Below are 15,058 nucleotides of genomic sequence, written 5' to 3'. Positions count from 1 at the left end.
CTTCTTCCCCTAAACCCAACTTTCCCGCTCTTCTTTACCTAAACCCAACTGTCCCGTTCTTCTTCTCCTAAACCCAACCGTCCCGTTATTCTTTACCTAAACCCAACTGTCCCGTTGTTCTTTACCTAAACACTAGATACCTGGCCCACTAGTCCCTAAACTGAATGGTGAAGTAAACCACTGTGGGGATGAGGGAGGGGCCGCTGAGAACAGGGAAAGGACTCATTCATACAGACGGCTGGTGAAATGTAGTGAGTGACTCAGCGCAGCAGGAAGTGACTTCATAAAGCTGTCACTCGCCATTTCCTTCCACGGGTCACCTGTGGCCCATTGGGTTCAAACACTTCCATTGATTGACATTTTCCCATTTTTCACTGGAGGGAAGAAAATGCAGTTTGGGAATTTAAAGTGATACACAACAGCTTTACATGTCACCATTATAATGCAAAAAAATCAAAAGTATTTGTTCTATTTGTTTCCCACACCCCCAAAAATGGAGATATACAATAAACAACAGGAAAAAGGAAGTATATAAAGACAAAGAGATATAGGAACGCTATTGAAGGCTGCTGAATACGACACACACACACACACACACACACACAAATAAGTGTGTGTAGAGGAGGTAAGAAGGTAAAAAATGAAAAGACGGCGGGTACAGAGGGTGATAAAAGAAGAGAAATCAGAGGAAAGGAAAGCCTAAGGCAGTAAATACCTGGAGCTACAGTACACACCTGCGTGTGTCACACACACACGCACACTGCATCATTATCGGGGGAAAATGTGCAATAAATTGTGACTTTAGGTCATATCGTGCAGCCCTCGGCTAGAGAACTTTTCGGCCGCAGCATGGATGTGTCTCGTGACATTCCAGCCAATCAGTGCAGCTTCAGCCTGGAGAAAGACTCAGTTTGTCTAGTTGGACTTGCATTCTAGCGTGAAGGAATGCAGAGGCAATGGCTGTGTGCATACTTCTGGTGCTGGGGTGAGTGTGTGTGTTGCTTTGTTTCTCTGGATGTTATTAGGGTTAGACTCCCTATGGGGGATCGGTGGTGGATTCGGCTGCTATCAGACTATAACAACAAGGCCATGTGCTCCTCATACAGGAAATAGAATCCCACTGGCACCAGTGTGTCAACACCAAAAAGTCTAGTCATTTAGATACCAGATCTTAGCGAAGGCCTCTCCGGGAACCATCACCTTGTTGTGGTGGAGAGGTTTGTGTGTCCCTAACCTGAGGGCTGGGTCGTCTGGAGCTGTGTGCTAATGGTAGGGTCTCCCTTGGCAAAGTGGTCTCAGGTGAGGGGCCAGACAAAGAATGGTTCAAAAACCCTATGAGTGAACGAGGCAGAGAGGGAGTGACCCTGCTCGGAACAAGACCGGGGTCCACGTCTGGAGCCAGGCCCATACGGAGGGTTTGCCAGCGAGCACCTGGTGGCCTGGTTTGCCACGGAGCCCGGCTGGGCATAGCCCAAAGAGGCTACGTAGACGCAATGGCTTTTTTTCATCCCATGGGCCCACAACCTGTGGGAGGAACTGCAAGGTCAAGGGCCTCGATGGACCAGAACCGGGCGGCAGTGGTCCTGATGGCATCATCGGCCTGTGACCTTCAGCACTCTCTGGATCGGGTTTCAGCCGAGTGTGAAGCGGCTGGGATGAGGACCAGCACCTCTAAGTCTGAGGCCGTGGTTCTCAGCAGGAAACCGATGGAATGCTTTCTTCAGGTAGGGAATGAGTCCTTACCCCAAGGAAAGGAGGTTCAATACCTTGGGGTCTTGTGAATGAGTAAGGGGACAATATGATGCCTCTCCATTTGATTTGATTTGATAACATTTTTATTCCACTGCTTGGGAGGCAATATCTGCACATGGTTGTGTATATTGTGTAAAACACACATTAAACACCCACACAGAAGAACAGCTGTGTATGAGGCACAGCTGGAAAATGTGATGACTAAATGTAAATCTAACACCTGTGGAAGAGACCTGAGGTGGTGTGGGGCTAGTGGGCGGAGGCACCACTGGGTGCGCAAGACAACGTGCAGTGGCTGGCTTGCACGGTGGAGGTGGACCAAGGACAGGACCGGAGGTGGTGCTGGTCTAGTTGGCAGTCGAGACCTGTGGAGACGCCCTTTGTGCAGTGAGACATGCACTAGACAGCGGAGCTGGACCCAGGATAAACGGGCAGGCTGTCAGACAATGGGGAGTACGCTTGGCCACCCATAATGCAAAGACGCACCGACCAGGAGGACAATACAAGTGCCACTGTCCCCCGTCCCCGTGTGACAGGGTAAAGACAGCAGTCCCTCTAAAATAAACCAGACTGTTTTAACTGTCTACACAAAATGTACTTTTGCTGCTGCTAGTTAATCCATCCATATAAAGACAATTTTAAAACTGAAACCAACGTCTCTGTGTGAGATTCAAGCCTGGGAATTTAAAGGACCCCAAAAGGCTCCTTTGTGACACGGCAACAGAATATTTTAGATTCTTTTGGCATGTTAGGACTTTATTTTTGACAGGACAGCTTACACATAAAAGGGAGAGAGAGGGGAAATAACACGCAGGTCGGAACCAAACCCGCTGCTGAGCCTCTGTATATGGGCACATGGGCTACCAGTTCAGCTACCCAGGCACCCAGTCAGAGCACATGTTTACACATACATGTTCAGTTCTTCCACTATAGTGGGGAACAGAGGCGTCAGACTGCGCTGCAGCGACTGCAGCTAGCTTTTAACAGGAGCTGAGTGTCAGATCCGACTGAATTACTACTCGCATGGCCTTGCTCCCTTAAGGTAAGTGATGTTAAAGCTCCATCCGCTTCTCTTTAGATGCGTCTAATTTGGACCCAACCCAAGCCACACCCCTTTGGTTTTCCTTGGATGTGGCTGAGGCACCGATGACGCATCGCTCTTTCATCCCTCTGTCTCCATCTCCTCATCCCTCACTAGCACAATCGCTACCAGGTGGGGGATGCCAGGGGGTCAGTGGGGGTGTCACGACACCAACAATTCAGTAATCGGTTCCAATACCAGTAAAATAACACGCCGATTTTGATACCACGGTAATAAAAAAGGATTTTCTAAGATTCCATGTACTTTGACTGACACATGGACTTTTTTATTAAAATGTTTGAAAAATATCAAAATGTGATAACAAGAAATTCAAAACATGTGCAATAGAGCGTAGAACAACATCAACAACTAGTGTCCCCAGACACAGTCCAGACTTCCAGGAGTCTTTTCAAAAGGTACTGTGCAAAAACATCTACAGGGTCTCCAACAGTTGAGTGACTGGAGAAATACCCCCCCCCCCCCCAATAATATCTGTTTTGTGCAATAATATTGCTGAAAATGTGTGCAATACTCTGCTGGTACTATTTATTCATTATTACTGTTCATCATTACAACTCCTTAATTATGTAAATACTGCATCATAAAATTCCCTTAAATACTGTACATATCCACACTCCTTATGTTTCTTTATCTATATTTCTACTCTGATATTTACTCATGCAACTGTAACACTTAATTTCCCTATCGGGGAATCAATAAAGGATTTCTGATTCTGGTTACACAAAACTGAAATTGCATGTCAAAATGACACATTGTGTGTGTTTTGTCAAATTTCACTAATTTTTCAAACGTTTTTCAGGGGAGCCCGTGTCTTATTAAGGGGAGCCGAGCTCCCTCTTGCTCCCCTGTAGTCCAGCACCCTGGTGCATGTACACACCCCCACACCTGATCCCTGAGAGAAGGCGGAGTGAGGAACGGGAATGCACTCGTACTGACAGAGGCTGAACTCGCCAAAGTCATTAGTCAGCTGCAGATGCCGGCCGTGTCCCGACTTGAAGCTCAGCGTCCTGGCTCCGTACCACATCGTGTATTTTGTCTCTGCGCTGACAGGCAGAAAGTTATTATCAACCAACTCAGCTTGACTCTTTTACAGGGGCCAATCCCAGGCCACGATTTACTCAATTACGTAATCTAACCCACTCATAACTGTTTTCTTCAACACACACACAGATCTCTTTGGGGCTACATTAAGGTTACAGTTGGACAATCACTTATTAATTTGAATTCTAGTCATTGTGTTATTAGATCAACTGAGGTCACGTTACAGCTAAATATGCAGCAAGAACTTCCTTTAGTGCACAGTACCAAACCTTCAGGACAGGTCTGTTTATTTCAGTTCTCATATTGCGCATGCCTGCATTGATGAATGGTCCCATATTGTAATAGGTGAGCTTTCCTTGTCTTTTTGGATTATGAAGCAGGTGGAGGTGCTATGTAAATACTGTGTGAACACACTTTATAAAGATGTATATAAAGACAGAAATAGTCTTAAAATCAGAGGGATCATAAGCATTGTGATTGTCAGTATGACCTCCAAGGGGCACGGTCCTAATGTGGCTGTCTAAATTAATAATCTAACATTAATGCAGTGCATCAAATCTAAAAACTAATTTCCACACTGGAGTGTCCACAGTTCTCAGCTAACTCTGGTTGTAAAAATGAAAACATGACTTCTGACTAAGCGAGCCCTCACCTGCAGGCAAACACCTGGACCTGTGACGGTCGAGCGAGGTCTGCACACAGTGAGAGACGGAGAGAGAGAGAGGAGATGGACTGGAGACAGACAGCAGGCTGGGAATGTTGGCCTGAAGCAAGGCACTGTGGGATACAAATACAGAATAAAGGGAGGGAAAAAAATGGCGAGACAAAAGGAAAGCTGGAGAGTAAAGAAGAGAGGGTGGATGGGGAAAGACAAGGTGGAGCAGACAAAGGGAGGAGAGGAACAAAGGGATAGAGTGGAGAGATGGTGAAGGGAGTCCAGCAGCTAAATGTTAAGGGTGGAAATAAAAATGCCCAGTCGTACCAATTATTTATGTTGTGACTTTTACAATAACTCCTAGTGTCCTCAAACGTCCCACTTTATGGATGAGGTAGCTCCTAATTAGAATATTTTGGGTGGCACCCGGAGGCAGCAGCTGTGGTCCTGGTAACAGGAGGGATCCACTGAACACATCATCGGGGGGGGGGGTTGCGTATCAAATCTCAGCTCCCACGGTTACCTCAACACACACAAACTGGACCCAGATGTCCCGTAGTGATGACGTGGTCAGTATTGACAGGGCTAGACTAACGGTTAAGCTTTTGGTTTGGGTTGTGTGATCACAGGAAAACTACAGGCCCGATTAGCATTAGCTTGGTGGAAGGGTAAAGCATAAGCCAAGAGAGAACCCGTTACTTGGTTGAGCCGATGTGAATCACTGGGCGTTCACAGCTGAGATAATTTACACTGCATTAAAGGGGAATTCTGGTCAGTTTCAACATGTAGCTCTGTATTTTTTTAAATGTGAAGGTCTTTCAGTAGAGAGAAAAATAAAACCAATCGGTGCTGTCTACACCGAGTTATCCTCCTGCTAACGTTAGCACCCAGCTATCTTAAACAGGGCAAGTTATAAACATGTTTTTAGACTCTAAAGATGCTGAAAATGTCATCAGCAGTACCTAGCCATGTGCAGTTATTCCTCCCAAGTGAACACAGGGAATCTGACTGCTGGAGATGTGACAGAAAAGCATAAAAGTTGTCTTAATTCAGCCAGTGCACATACCTCTGTTTAGTTCCTGTTTTCCGGTGAAGTCCACACTAGTCGATTGTCACAGCTTTTATTCCTTTCTGTCACATCTCCAGCAGTCAGATTCACTGTGATCACTCTGAGGGAATCACTGCACATGGGGGGGCACTTTTAATGACATGTTGAGCATCTTTAAGAGGCGAAAAACACATTTATACCTTGCCCTGTTTAAGCCTGTTGGGTTCTAACTCTAGCAGGAGGATAACTCGGTGTAGACAGCACCGAATGGTTTCATTTTTCTCTCTACTGACAGACCTCCACATTTAAAAAAATATATAAAAACAGAGCTATATGTTGAAATCAACCAGAATTGTCCTTTAACATTGATTACTGCCTACCGTAATATTTTGTCCCTTGCTGCTAAATGTTAAAAACTTGTCCCACAAATCCACAATGTATCAATCCAAATCAAGTGAGAGATAGGTGAACACTGAAAAGAATTTACACTATATTAGGCTATAAGTTAATGTTATACGTGTACATCTAAAAACAAAGTCATTAATTTGTTGTTTGGTGGGGATTTTCCTTTCTGAGGACTATGGTTACCTGGTCCTCAGATCTCTGCAGGGTAAATCTAGACAGCTAGCTAGACTATCTGTCCAATCTGAGGACTATGGTTACCTGGTCCTCAGATCTCTGCAGGGTAAATCCAGACAGCTAGCTAGACTATCTGTGCAATCTGAGGACTATGGTTACCTGGTCCTCAGGTCTCAGCTTCATTAACTAATAATAATCGGTATAGGCCTTGAAAAGCCATTCGGTGGATCCCTATTGTAAGAACTCATATTATTCCAGTTGTGGATGGAACAAACCATCGTGAAAACAGCTGGCTAGTCCTGGCTCCACTCTCCTCTGGGGGTGCAGGTTACTTGGGGGGGCTCGGAGCTCCATTCTTTCTACAAGCCAACGGGATGTACACCATTGGTCTGCCTGCCATTGTCCATTGTCACGTAGACTGGCTGTGGTGGAGCAGGCCTGGCCTTCCAAGCAACCAAGGAAACACCACAGACACACACACAAATATAAAGAGTTCCTGGAATTCAAGGCAGAGCCAGGTCAGCTAAGGTAAGAGAAGTGGAGACAACAGTACACAAGTGGTCCAAGTGGTATTCTTCATAAACTCAGAGGGGAATGTCTTTCTGGCAATGACTGAAATATGTCCGTAGCACTGAGTATCCAAAACGGTCAAGTTCTTGTACAGGTGCAACATTTATTGTAACATAAGAAGAAGAAAAAGGTATTTAAAAAGATACAAAAGTAAAATGCTATTGGTAACAAAAGTCAGGTATAGTATCCATAGTAACTGTTACACATACTGTACACATACTGTAACAGTAAGTGTGATGGTGCAAAGCCTTTCTGTACAGGAGGTTTGGGACGTGGACACCGGTTCGGTATGTCCTTTGACACAAAGCCGACTGCTCGCGCGCACACAGAACACACTTCAAATTCTGGAGCAAGAGTATAACTCATGGACTGCAGCCTGTGACGACAGTGGACGTAGCGTCCGTGATGTCCCCCGTGGGTTTGTGGACTGGCGTTTTGCAGCCTCGAGCTTGGCGATTCGGGCGTCGCCATCTCGGTTTTGTTGCAACAGGATGTGATGATTTTTGGGGGGGGCTTGTGCTGTTAGTGTTTGCTATGGCGCCGCGCTAAGATACATGCCAACGCGATTAGAATTTGATTCATTTTGCAGCCCTACTCCTAATAGTAATCTCCAGGCTTATATTGCGTATCCTAGGCCTACAGGTGTACCTATATTTAAATTAACACACAGTAGCAGAGTTTATGCAGTGTTTTTTATTATGGTACTTGTGTTTTTTCCGTGAGTCAGAGCCAGGCAACAGCTCTCTCTAATTTCCAGAAACACTTGAAAGCAGCAAGACAATAATGCTGTAGGCTAGCCTAAATGTACAGTATATTTAAACGGAGGGCTAATGATGGTGGCTAATGCTTTAAATGAAGTCACTGTCACTGATAATATTACTAATTACAGCTCATGCTTTGTCTCTTGTCTCTTGGAGCTGAGCTGCTGGATCACCCTCCTCCATCCACAGTCTGTAACATTAAATCCGGAAGGGGGGCGGGGGAGGACCGGAACCCCATTGGTGTGGCCCAGACAGATCAGCAAACCTTCTGTTGTTGCCGTTAGCGTCGTTAGCACGTAGTTACAAAATCGCAATCTCGATTCACCCCCGTTTGCGATTTAATTTCTAAATGACTTTGATTTTCTCTTTTTTCTCTCAAAAAAAAAGAAATTTGATGAAGTTGTCTTGGGGCTTTTTTGTCATGTTTACATATTTCTAAACATTTTATAGACCAAAAACTAATCGACAGAATCGGAATAATCGTTAGTTGCAGCTAGTTTGAAAATTAACTAATTACTTATAAAAATATACTGTATATAACATAGATAGGTATACTCGTTTTTAAGACATTTTCATGCTGAAATATTACATACACACATTAATAAATTGATGAATAAGTAGATTTTGTCTGTCCTTTTCCTTTCAACATGGGAGCTCTCTGGAGGTCCCAGCATCAGGAGGGATCCAGGCTTCAAGCTGCCCCCCCCCCCTACCCCCACCTTCAGCAGGGCTGCTGCTGATCAAGACTTGGGGTCAACACTGGGGGTGGGGGTGGGGGTGGGGGGGCCTTTCTGCCTCTTCTGCATCAAGATTTGGTGCAAATGTCTTCATTTATGTAAAGAAAATGATATATTATTATATGCTATGAAGGTTTTTGGTGTGGGTTGCACTGACCAGTCCCCCCATCCCCATCCCCACCCCCCCTGTAAACTCCACCCATGCTGATGGCCTGCAGTCTCCAGCCAATTAATCACACCCTCCTCCCCCCCCCCCCTTCCTCCTCCATCCTTCCACATGGTCCTTTGTATCCCTTCCAGTCCCAGTCACAACACTGACATTCTCGTATTTTCCACTCATTTAGCTGTTACTTAAATACATCACAACACCATTTTGAGTCAACTGCATGTTTAAAAACCTTTTGTATCTAGGCTATCATAAAATGACACTTCTATATTATTAATATTAGGGGTAAGTTGCCACGTAAATGTTATTAAAATACGGTTTAAGACCATGAGTTCAATGCATATACCGTGTATAAATGCTCACTGTAAAAGTCACGACTAAGACCATAAGAGACGGTTTTAAGGGGATTAATAAAAATAGCAAACTAGCCAAACTTACACAAAGTTCAATATGAATATAAACCACTGTACCTCTTATGAGTCCGCATAGGAATTATGTGTCAATATTAGGCAAAAGACGTCTTAATTTTTTTTTTTTATTAAATTCGATAAGAACCAGCATCCTGTCCCATCAGTCCTCCGGGTGAAGGGGTGAGCACAGCGGCGCGGAGCAAGCTAACAGCTCCGTGGAACAAGCTAACAAGCTAACACAAGCTAACACAAGCTAACAAGCTAACTTGTGAGTGAAAGCAGAGCTGCTTACCTTTGTCGTGTTTCTCCTTTTCCATGTCCAAAATATATATTCCTCGCGCACCGGTGACAATAGACACAGGGCGGGTGCGCTGCCTGCTGGCTGACCCCCCCCCCCCAGCTGTGACTGACAGCGGAGACTGATTGTAGGTGACGTCACAAGAGGCGGGGCTTGTGCTTCATCGCCATGTGGGAGCTAGCTTGTTAACTTAGCTTCTTTAACTGTCTATGGCTCCTGTTGACACCTTGGAAAAATGTCTATTTCAGACAGAAATATGGCATTATTTTCCACCAAATTACCACAAAAAACGTTTGGATTTCGTGCAACGCTCTTTGAAAATCCAATTTATCACTTTCATTGAATTTTGGGCGAAAATTGAAAAGGTTTCAAATCCTGATCAAACTCTTCTGATCTTAACTACTAGTCAAAATAATTCATAATTTCTGCTTTACTAACTCAAATATTAGCTATAGTTCTATACAAATGAGGGTTATTGACCATGGAGTCCAAAAAGTGGTGTAAAAGGTGGTGGTAGTGAAATAAATTAAAGATATTGTGCGTTGAAAATGTCAAATTTCAAAAAAAGATTCAAAGAAAAAGAAACCGTGAGGTCAACACAAGGGTTTAGAGAATGGAGATGATCCAGTGTGTAGTTGTCGAGTCTTCTGTTGGCTTGGCGCATGCTGTGAAAGTACACAAATCCTATTTTCCTGTCATAAAGAAAAGCAAAATCAAAGATTTATCTTCTGCAAAATCCACTGAAGAATCCAGACTAAAAGTATTCTAGACGTTAGTTTTTTTAATTTAACATGTAAGCAGGATTTTGATGGTTGAGGTAGAGCTAATTGGATCTATTTTATATGCTTTTGGGAAGTTTGATCTTTACAAAAACTTTCAGACAAGTGTTGCAAAGTAAAATGTACAATGTTGTAAATGTAATAACTTCAGGGGTTTAATGCTCTTTGTGTTTAAATATTGTGGCGTACAGCAGCGCTGTCTGTGGTACTGAAAACAGAGCTAGCGCACACACACACACACACATAAACACATAAATAGACAGACAGACACACTAACAGGCAGGCGGAAACACACACACACACACACACACAAATAGACAGACAGACACACTGACAGAGAAACAGATGGCAGACAGACACACACACAAACAGGCACGTATACGGGCACACAGACAGACAGACACACACACACACAAACAGACAGGCCGGCAGACACACAAACAGACAGACAGACTGACACACCTTAAGCAGGAGCGCCCTGAACGCCTCAAGTAGGAAAAAAAATAGAATTAATGGTGGAAAAGCGCCCGAGGGAGTGTGTTGTGCCTCCAGTTTTGCTCTCAGCTTGCTTGCTTTCGGTGGTTTTGAATAGAAGACAGAAGGGAAGGACACGGAGGGGAAGGGACAGTGAAAAAAGGAAGGAGAGACGCAGACTGCATCTCTTCTTTTCTTCTTTTCTTCCAGTTTAACATGAGCGTTCCCATCTTTCACTATTGGAACAACATGATGACGTCACAGGTCATACATAGGTCAATTGACTTAAATGTATAATCACATACTCCAGCCCATAGGGATAAAGCACTTTAATAGCAGATGAATATTAGAAAGGACATGACGCTTTATAACAACAGTTAGTGTGTTACTTACAGGAGCAACATTGATTTGACACTCAGATTAAACTCAACATTTGATATGTCTCTCTTCTCTGATGCAATTCATTCAACACCGCACCCTTAGGATTTCAAAATAAAATCCCTTTCTCAACACAATTAAATAAATACCTAACACAGGCTAATGGCAGCAGCTGACCCGGAAAATGACACTCAAACCACATTGATGATAATGTTTTCATACATTGCAAACCCCATTACATATCCTCATGCATGGCTGAAGAGTTATACACAATGGCTTGTACACAGACAAATATATCTGGTATATTTCCACTATATGTTGACATACATCTTGCAGTATGTAGGTTGGCGAGCTGATAGCGAAGCTGCTGGACTTCAGCTTAAATGTGGAGCTTTTACAACGATGCTCGCAAACAACATATATCCAAAGGAGTTCAATGTCTATCTGAGAAGAGGTAACACAGCTAGAGTACTCGGTTCCAAATCAAGCAAGACCCCCCATGTTATGCATAAGTGCTGCTGCAGGTCTGTGAAGCTTAACGAAGTCGGCATGGGCTTCTTTTTTAACTTTAAAATCATGATTTCTCTCAGCTGCATCTCCCGATGTAATGACAAGTCGAAAATAGCTTATAAAAATAATTACAATTGTTTGTGTGATGCGAGTTTTGACACCTTTACACACCCTGAAGCCCTATAACTGTACTATACTGTACACCACCCCCCGCCCCCCAATCTGTGATCCACTGCCATGTTGTGGCCCCTTTTCCAGATGATTCACCAGATGCTTATGTAAGATAAGGGACGGCATATCCAAACTACCTGGATTACATTTCCTCAACAAAAAAAAAAGAGACAAAAATGTGCTTTTGGCCCTTTTTGAAGAAAGAGATCCCAGAAGTTGGGAGTCGTTTCTTACCCCCGTGGTTGGCCTTGACATGCTTGCACAGGGACTGAGGCGTCTGAAGTAATGGCGGGGGTGTCAAAATAAACCGAAAACAATGGAGGGACAGCGAGAGAGAATGACGTCTCGAGACAGATCAGACGATGAAAAACTCGAGATAGAGACAGGTAAGGTGTAAGCATGTCCTCCAAGTTGTATATCTCTGTTGAATACCAGTGGTGAGGTGAAGTAAAAGAAGGTGCACATGTAGCAGTCCGGACCCCAGCAACCAGTGGGGAAGGCCCGCATGAGAACTAGTTGGTAATGAGTGAGTCCTTATTTAGCCAGGGTGTGTGGAAGCATCCAGATGGGCCGGGGGAGGACGCAGAAACCACATGGGAGGCGAGGAGCATCAACACAGGCCATGCAAACGCAGCTCCTCGCCCTCAAACATGGGCACCACATACTGTAGCATACAAAAAGCTCTAGTTGCTGCCTCAACGTCGTGGAGATGTTCGGGCTCGGCGCCCCTCCAGGTGGCGGTTTACAGGTGGAAGTCGGGCTATCGTGGCGGTGCATATGTCGAGATTTCAAATGGGTTGGCTATCTTTTGTGCTTCCTCCCACACAAGATGAATGCAAGTTGAGATGCTTTTCCTTCGGTCTAAAAAAGGCGGGCCCTCTTCTTCAGGTCGTTCTTCTTCCAGAGGGCCAGGCGGTCAAACTGCTCCAGGGTCATGCCGAAAACCTGCTGGAAGTCCTCAGGTGATAGGTGTCTCTGGAAAAGCACCAAGAAACAGATACTTAGCACAGGAGACTTGTATTGTACTGTACATGAAGCAGAACCTGTCCTCACTACTCATGGTGTTTTGAAGATGGAGATGGTTTATACCACTAAGGATGGGGGGGTGGTCTTACTTTCAGCCTTCCACCTCAGTCATTTTATCACAAAGGGGATCCCGCTCTGAACTCAACTTAGAAGTTGCATGAACTTAAAAAAAGGCACTTTCACGATGTCTTTGCCCAATTGAAAGGGGGTACCAGATCAGCAAACAGCTCCCATTGGTCAGTGTAAATGGATTATCCAGAGACCTTAACCCACATTGGTCCTTGATGCAACAAGTCTGTTATCCGTCAAGAAATTTGGGAAGTTGTGTGTGTGTGTGTTTGGCTTGGAAACATAATCTTTATCTGACAACACTGCTTGTACATCCTACATTTCCCATGAACGCCGTGGCTAGCGCGCGGTATCGATTACGAGCTACGCTGAAACGGAGAACGTGAACGGAACGCCGCGAAAAGAAAACAGAGCAGCTCAGAAAAGGAAAACTTAAGAAACCAGAAGAATAACTAAAAGAGATGGGCCGAAGAGACGGGGGAAACAGAAGAGGAAAGAGGAGAGAAAAGAAGTCAAATGTGGCTAGTGGTCAATCTGATTGGCTAGCAACTTTAAAAACCTACTAGCCATGTTGGCTGGTACTCAAATTACGTCATTTAAAGCTTGGTTGCCTCATATGTGTTGTATGCATTGTTGTTTCTTCTACTTTGTTTACGATTTTGTCTTATTTTTGTGTTTAATACCCTGTTAGCTGCTAGCGATGGTGTCTAAGTGTCTAACACTGCTTAATGTGCCTCGCTGCATGTGCTACATGCTATTGCTATGCTAACTTCATTGGTATTAGCCTGATGCTGCTTCTTGTTGGACTTGCATGCTTCATGTACATTATGCTCTGGACTTATGAGATTTTAGTCATGTTTTATAGCAAAGTTTCTTTTGCTTGGATAATGTGTATTTTTCTCAACCTCTCTTGTTTCGTTTATTTGCTTTTTAGTCATCCTATTGTAACATCTGGCCAGGGACTGCAGATGAAAACCAGCCTTTTGGCTACATTTGGCATATTTACAGAAATATTTATGATATGCCTTGTTCCTGTCAAATAAAGCAAAGATAAAGATAAGTATGGCTAGTATGAACTTAGACGCTTAGCTAGGCTAACTAACTAACCTAGATAACTTAGTATGGCTAGAAAGATTATATTTTTTCAGATCGTAGCACTTTCAAAATGCCCGGTCACACCACAAAGATGTGTTTGCATATCCTAGAGAATCTCTGAGATTGGAGTCACATAGAGTGACTCTACACATTCGTCCCATATTAGTATCATGTTTGGTCATCAACTCAGCAGGCGTTATTAGGCCTTTAGGTATTAAGGGTTAACACAACAAATTCTGTGCCTGAGAAGTTCATCTAAAAAAAAACTCTGATCCAGAACCCAGCACAGAAGAAAAACACGGCATGGTATTGATTTAGACCCGGGACAGAAGCACAGTGGAAAACTTTGGCAGCTCGGTGCGTCTCCATGATGATAGTGATCTAAATAAAGGCAGCCTATTGCTGTTTGGGAGCCAATCACCTGGTTGCCATAGCAACCCACAGAGGGAGGAATGTAGACAGGTTTTTGGATTTCGCCCAGAGGGGGAACAACATCGAGAACCCTTTAACTCTGCACCTGCCATGCTGACAGCATAATAACATGGGAGAAGACAACCTCTGTTATCAAGACACTTTGACAGTAACATTCCCATTACTAGTAGGATTTTAGAGTTTTCTTTAGATGACGGAAGCTAGTTTTCTATCCCATCACATTTTATTATCTCCTGGGTCCAGCCAGATCTTGGGTTTGAACGCAAAGACTGAACTATAACAACAGCGCTTTACTGACCCAAGTGATCTTTTGTGCATTGATTTTGCCTTTTGGTGCTTTCCTATTGTAGGTTATACTAACTCATTGTTGTTATTATTTACAGGACAGCTAAAGGGGGGAAAGGGGAGAGACATGCAGCTGCCAAGGACTCAGCCTTCTTGGGACGGACACTCTAATGGGGGAGCTAAAGTTCGCCCCTGGGTCCAGTGGTGGTGTAGCGGGGACCATAAGTTTTTGCCCCACAACAGGGTCCTACCGTGATGACCTAGGGAACTGCTGGGTCTGCAGTCCTGTACAGCATGCAGACTGTGAGCCAGCTCTGTATTAATTCAGGACTTGGGATAGGAATTTCTATTGACGTCATTAACATTTATCCGTCAGATACAGTGGCTTCAATACGTTTACCCCCCCCATGCTAAAGTTGATTAAAAAGAGGAATAAAAAACATCTTTTGGAAATTGATCTTAATGCCTTAATTAAAAATAAAATTAGGAAAATCAACCATTAAGGACACCAAATGTCTTTGTGGATGAATAATGTATTGTAAATAAATAAATCTTCTTCCTTAAAATACAGGGGGCATAAATATACACCCCCTATGTTAAAATACCGGGGCATAAGTATACACCCCCCTATGTTAATACAGCGGCATAAGTATACACCCCCCTATGTTAAAATACAGGGGGCATAAGTATACACCCCACTATGTTAAAATACAGGGGCAT

At 44.0% G+C, this 15,058-nt stretch overlaps 2 protein-coding genes and 2 long non-coding RNA genes across 20 annotated transcripts in view; 1 reads left to right on the top strand and 3 right to left on the bottom strand.

Moving 5' to 3' along the window:
• Positions 1 to 131, bottom strand: part of LOC117934560 — a 345-nt gene extending 214 nt beyond the window's left edge. Inside the window, exon 1 of the long non-coding RNA XR_004654504.1 lies at positions 39 to 131. This is a non-coding gene — a long non-coding RNA (uncharacterized LOC117934560). The remainder of the gene's footprint in view (positions 1 to 38) is intronic.
• Positions 1 to 5,247, top strand: part of LOC117934562 — a 10,959-nt gene extending 5,712 nt beyond the window's left edge. The window contains exon 3 of the long non-coding RNA XR_004654506.1: positions 5,238 to 5,247. This is a non-coding gene — a long non-coding RNA (uncharacterized LOC117934562). The remainder of the gene's footprint in view (positions 1 to 5,237) is intronic.
• afap1 (actin filament associated protein 1) overlaps positions 1 to 9,243 on the bottom strand; it is a 69,001-nt gene extending 59,758 nt beyond the window's left edge. The window contains exon 1 of the mRNA XM_034856302.1: positions 9,114 to 9,243. Coding sequence (XP_034712193.1) covers positions 9,114 to 9,138 — 25 coding nt within the window. The 5' untranslated portion in view covers positions 9,139 to 9,243. The remainder of the gene's footprint in view (positions 1 to 9,113) is intronic.
• Positions 9,244 to 11,594: 2,351 nt separating this feature from the next.
• Positions 11,595 to 15,058, bottom strand: part of ablim2 (actin binding LIM protein family, member 2) — an 87,353-nt gene continuing 83,889 nt past the window's right edge. For all 17 annotated transcript variants that reach the window (XM_034856272.1, XM_034856271.1, XM_034856278.1 and 14 more), the window contains one exon: positions 11,595 to 12,406. In XM_034856272.1, the coding sequence (XP_034712163.1) occupies positions 12,293 to 12,406 (114 nt within the window). In that variant the 3' untranslated portion in view covers positions 11,595 to 12,292. The remainder of the gene's footprint in view (positions 12,407 to 15,058) is intronic.

Source organism: Etheostoma cragini, chromosome 19, assembly GCF_013103735.1.
Source record: "Etheostoma cragini isolate CJK2018 chromosome 19, CSU_Ecrag_1.0, whole genome shotgun sequence".
NCBI lineage: Eukaryota > Metazoa > Chordata > Actinopteri > Perciformes > Percidae > Etheostoma > Etheostoma cragini.
The sequence above is the reverse complement of the archived record's forward strand: the minus strand, read 5'-3'. Positions and strand labels throughout refer to the sequence as shown.